The 2,142-nt window shown below is 46.6% G+C and overlaps 1 protein-coding gene across 1 annotated transcript; it reads left to right on the plus strand.

The window, feature by feature from the left end:
- The first annotated feature begins 7 nt into the window (after nt 1-7).
- Nucleotides 8-333, plus strand: LOC103249278 (guanine nucleotide-binding protein subunit alpha-12-like). The gene is given in 2 exon segments (XM_021707481.1): nt 8-188; nt 191-333. Coding segments are annotated over 2 exon segments (324 nt in total).
- The last annotated feature ends 1,809 nt before the right edge of the window (nt 334-2,142 follow it).

A 2,142-nucleotide genomic window follows, 5' to 3' on the forward strand; every position in this document is an offset into this window, starting at 1 on the left:
GGAGTCCATGAACATCTTTGAGACCATAGTCAACAACAAGCTCTTCTTCAACGTCTCCATAATTCTGTTCCTCAATAAGATGGACCTTCTGGTGGAGAAGGTGAAAACTGTCAGCATCAAGAAGCACTTCCCAGATTTCAGGGGTGACCAGCACAGGCTTTGAGAGGTCCAGTGCTACCTGGTCCAGTGTTTGATAGAAAGAGGCGAAACCACAGCAAGTCGCTGTTCCACCACTTCACAACCGCTATAGACACCGAGAACATCTGCTTCGTGTTCTGTGCTGTGAAGGACACCATCCTGCATGAGAACCTGAAAGATACTATGTTGCAGTGAGAGAAAAAGCCTCTTTTTTGTGGTCCCACAACTATTGATCAGATTGCTCTGGTGTGTAGTCTCTGAATGGTCCTTGAGTGGGTTTCTCAATCCAGGCCATCAAATGCCTGGCTCAACAATGCTGCAAAACCAGCCCAGCCAGTGAACTCTAGGCTATAAGTTATGGAAACTTTGATGTAGCTACTGAATCCTGGGGATGAGTGAAACTACTGAAAATCCAAGCGATCACTTTGGTGTTAATGTGGAATGCCTAATAACACAGCTTTCTTTTTACAGAAACATTAACTTTTTCTGAAACAATTTAAGTGAGGAGTGTGCATGTGTGTACACTCTCTCTTCAATGACAAAAACAAACAGCGGCTGGCCTAGCAGTTGGCTTTTCTCTCCAATGTGCAAGTCTCACTGAGATAGACCCACCTGAAAATTTTGCCTAATGGTAGTTAGTAGAGATGCTGCTACACTAGAGTGCCCAGACCCCACCCTGCTGCCATGGCTGCAGCATCTGGATGCCACCTCCAAAGCAAACACAATACTTTTGAAAACTCTTGTGCCAAGACCCTAGTCCAGGCTTATTATATAAGATTAAGTCTGTGAGCTGTGCCAAGGACCCCTCCCAGTTCTGAGGGTAGACGGGGATCTCTGCAGGTGTAGGCTCACCTGAGTGCCCCTACAGCAAGCCAAGCTCATCCCACCCTGCTAAATTGCCTGGCGGCACCACACAGGGCAGAGCTGGGAAGCTGACACTGATGGTGACTGTTGTTTGGTCTGTATACCTACCCCTGCCACTTGAAGACAAAGACATATAAACCAAGTAGCCTTGCAGATGACCTCTCCATCTTCCCAGCAAGTCATCTTCTGACCTGCAGTTGCCAGCAAGTAGTGTTTCCTCCTTTTGGAAGTAGTCAAGAGCTTCACATTCCTCTTCAGGGGCTTCTAGAAGCCAATGAGACTACTAGCGGAGCCTTGGTTAAAGCTACAGCTGCTAGGCACGTCCTAACAGCTACCCTTTCAATAAGCCCACAAAATCTGGAGAGGTCTTCTCCAAACTGCCACTACACCAGTGCTTTGGGACAGCCAGTATCTGTTCTTAGCACTCCATGAGTTAGACTCTTATCCAGGTCTCTTTCTTCTAGTACTGTCCACGCAGGACAAGTAAACACTTTCTGATGTAGCTCTGCTAGGGGCATCTGCAGAAGGCTTTGAATGCTGACCTGAACTGGTTTATCCTACTCTTGGTAAACTCGCCTGGTGATCTGCCAGCTGGCTTTCACTGTATGTTAAAAATACATTGCATTCTAGACTGGTCCTCTCCATGTGTCATTCTACTGAAAAAATCTGTTTAGTGTGTTTGGGCCTGTTCCTAGCATTGAAAAAAAAGGGAAAAACCTCCTCTTAACTGGCATCTGAGTGACACTATGGCCCAGTCACACAACCCAGGGCTCTGGTCCTGAGGCCACACTGTCCCTGACCCTGTCACTTTTGTGTCCTCTTCTTGGCTTATTTCCAGCAAGCCAGATAAACATGAACATGAACCTTGTGCCAGATGCTGAACCAGAAAAGGAAGGGAAAAAACCTGCTTCTGAGTCGTCCTTGTTATCATGACATTTTGATTCAAGGACAATATGAAATTCTGTTTCTCTTTTGGTGTTCAAGGGCTTGTGTCAATGTTTGCTGGCTTTTGGGCTGGAAAAAAAGCTGCTGTTTTTGCACTGCAAAGAGAGAGAGAGAGAGAGAGAGAGAGAGAGAGAGAGAGGGACAGAGAGAGAGAGAGAGAGAGAGAGAGGGAGAGAGAGAGAGAGAGAGAGGTAT

Source organism: Carlito syrichta, unplaced genomic scaffold, assembly GCF_000164805.1.
Source record: "Carlito syrichta isolate Samal-C Ts95f unplaced genomic scaffold, Tarsius_syrichta-2.0.1 Scaffold118144, whole genome shotgun sequence".
NCBI lineage: Eukaryota > Metazoa > Chordata > Mammalia > Primates > Tarsiidae > Carlito > Carlito syrichta.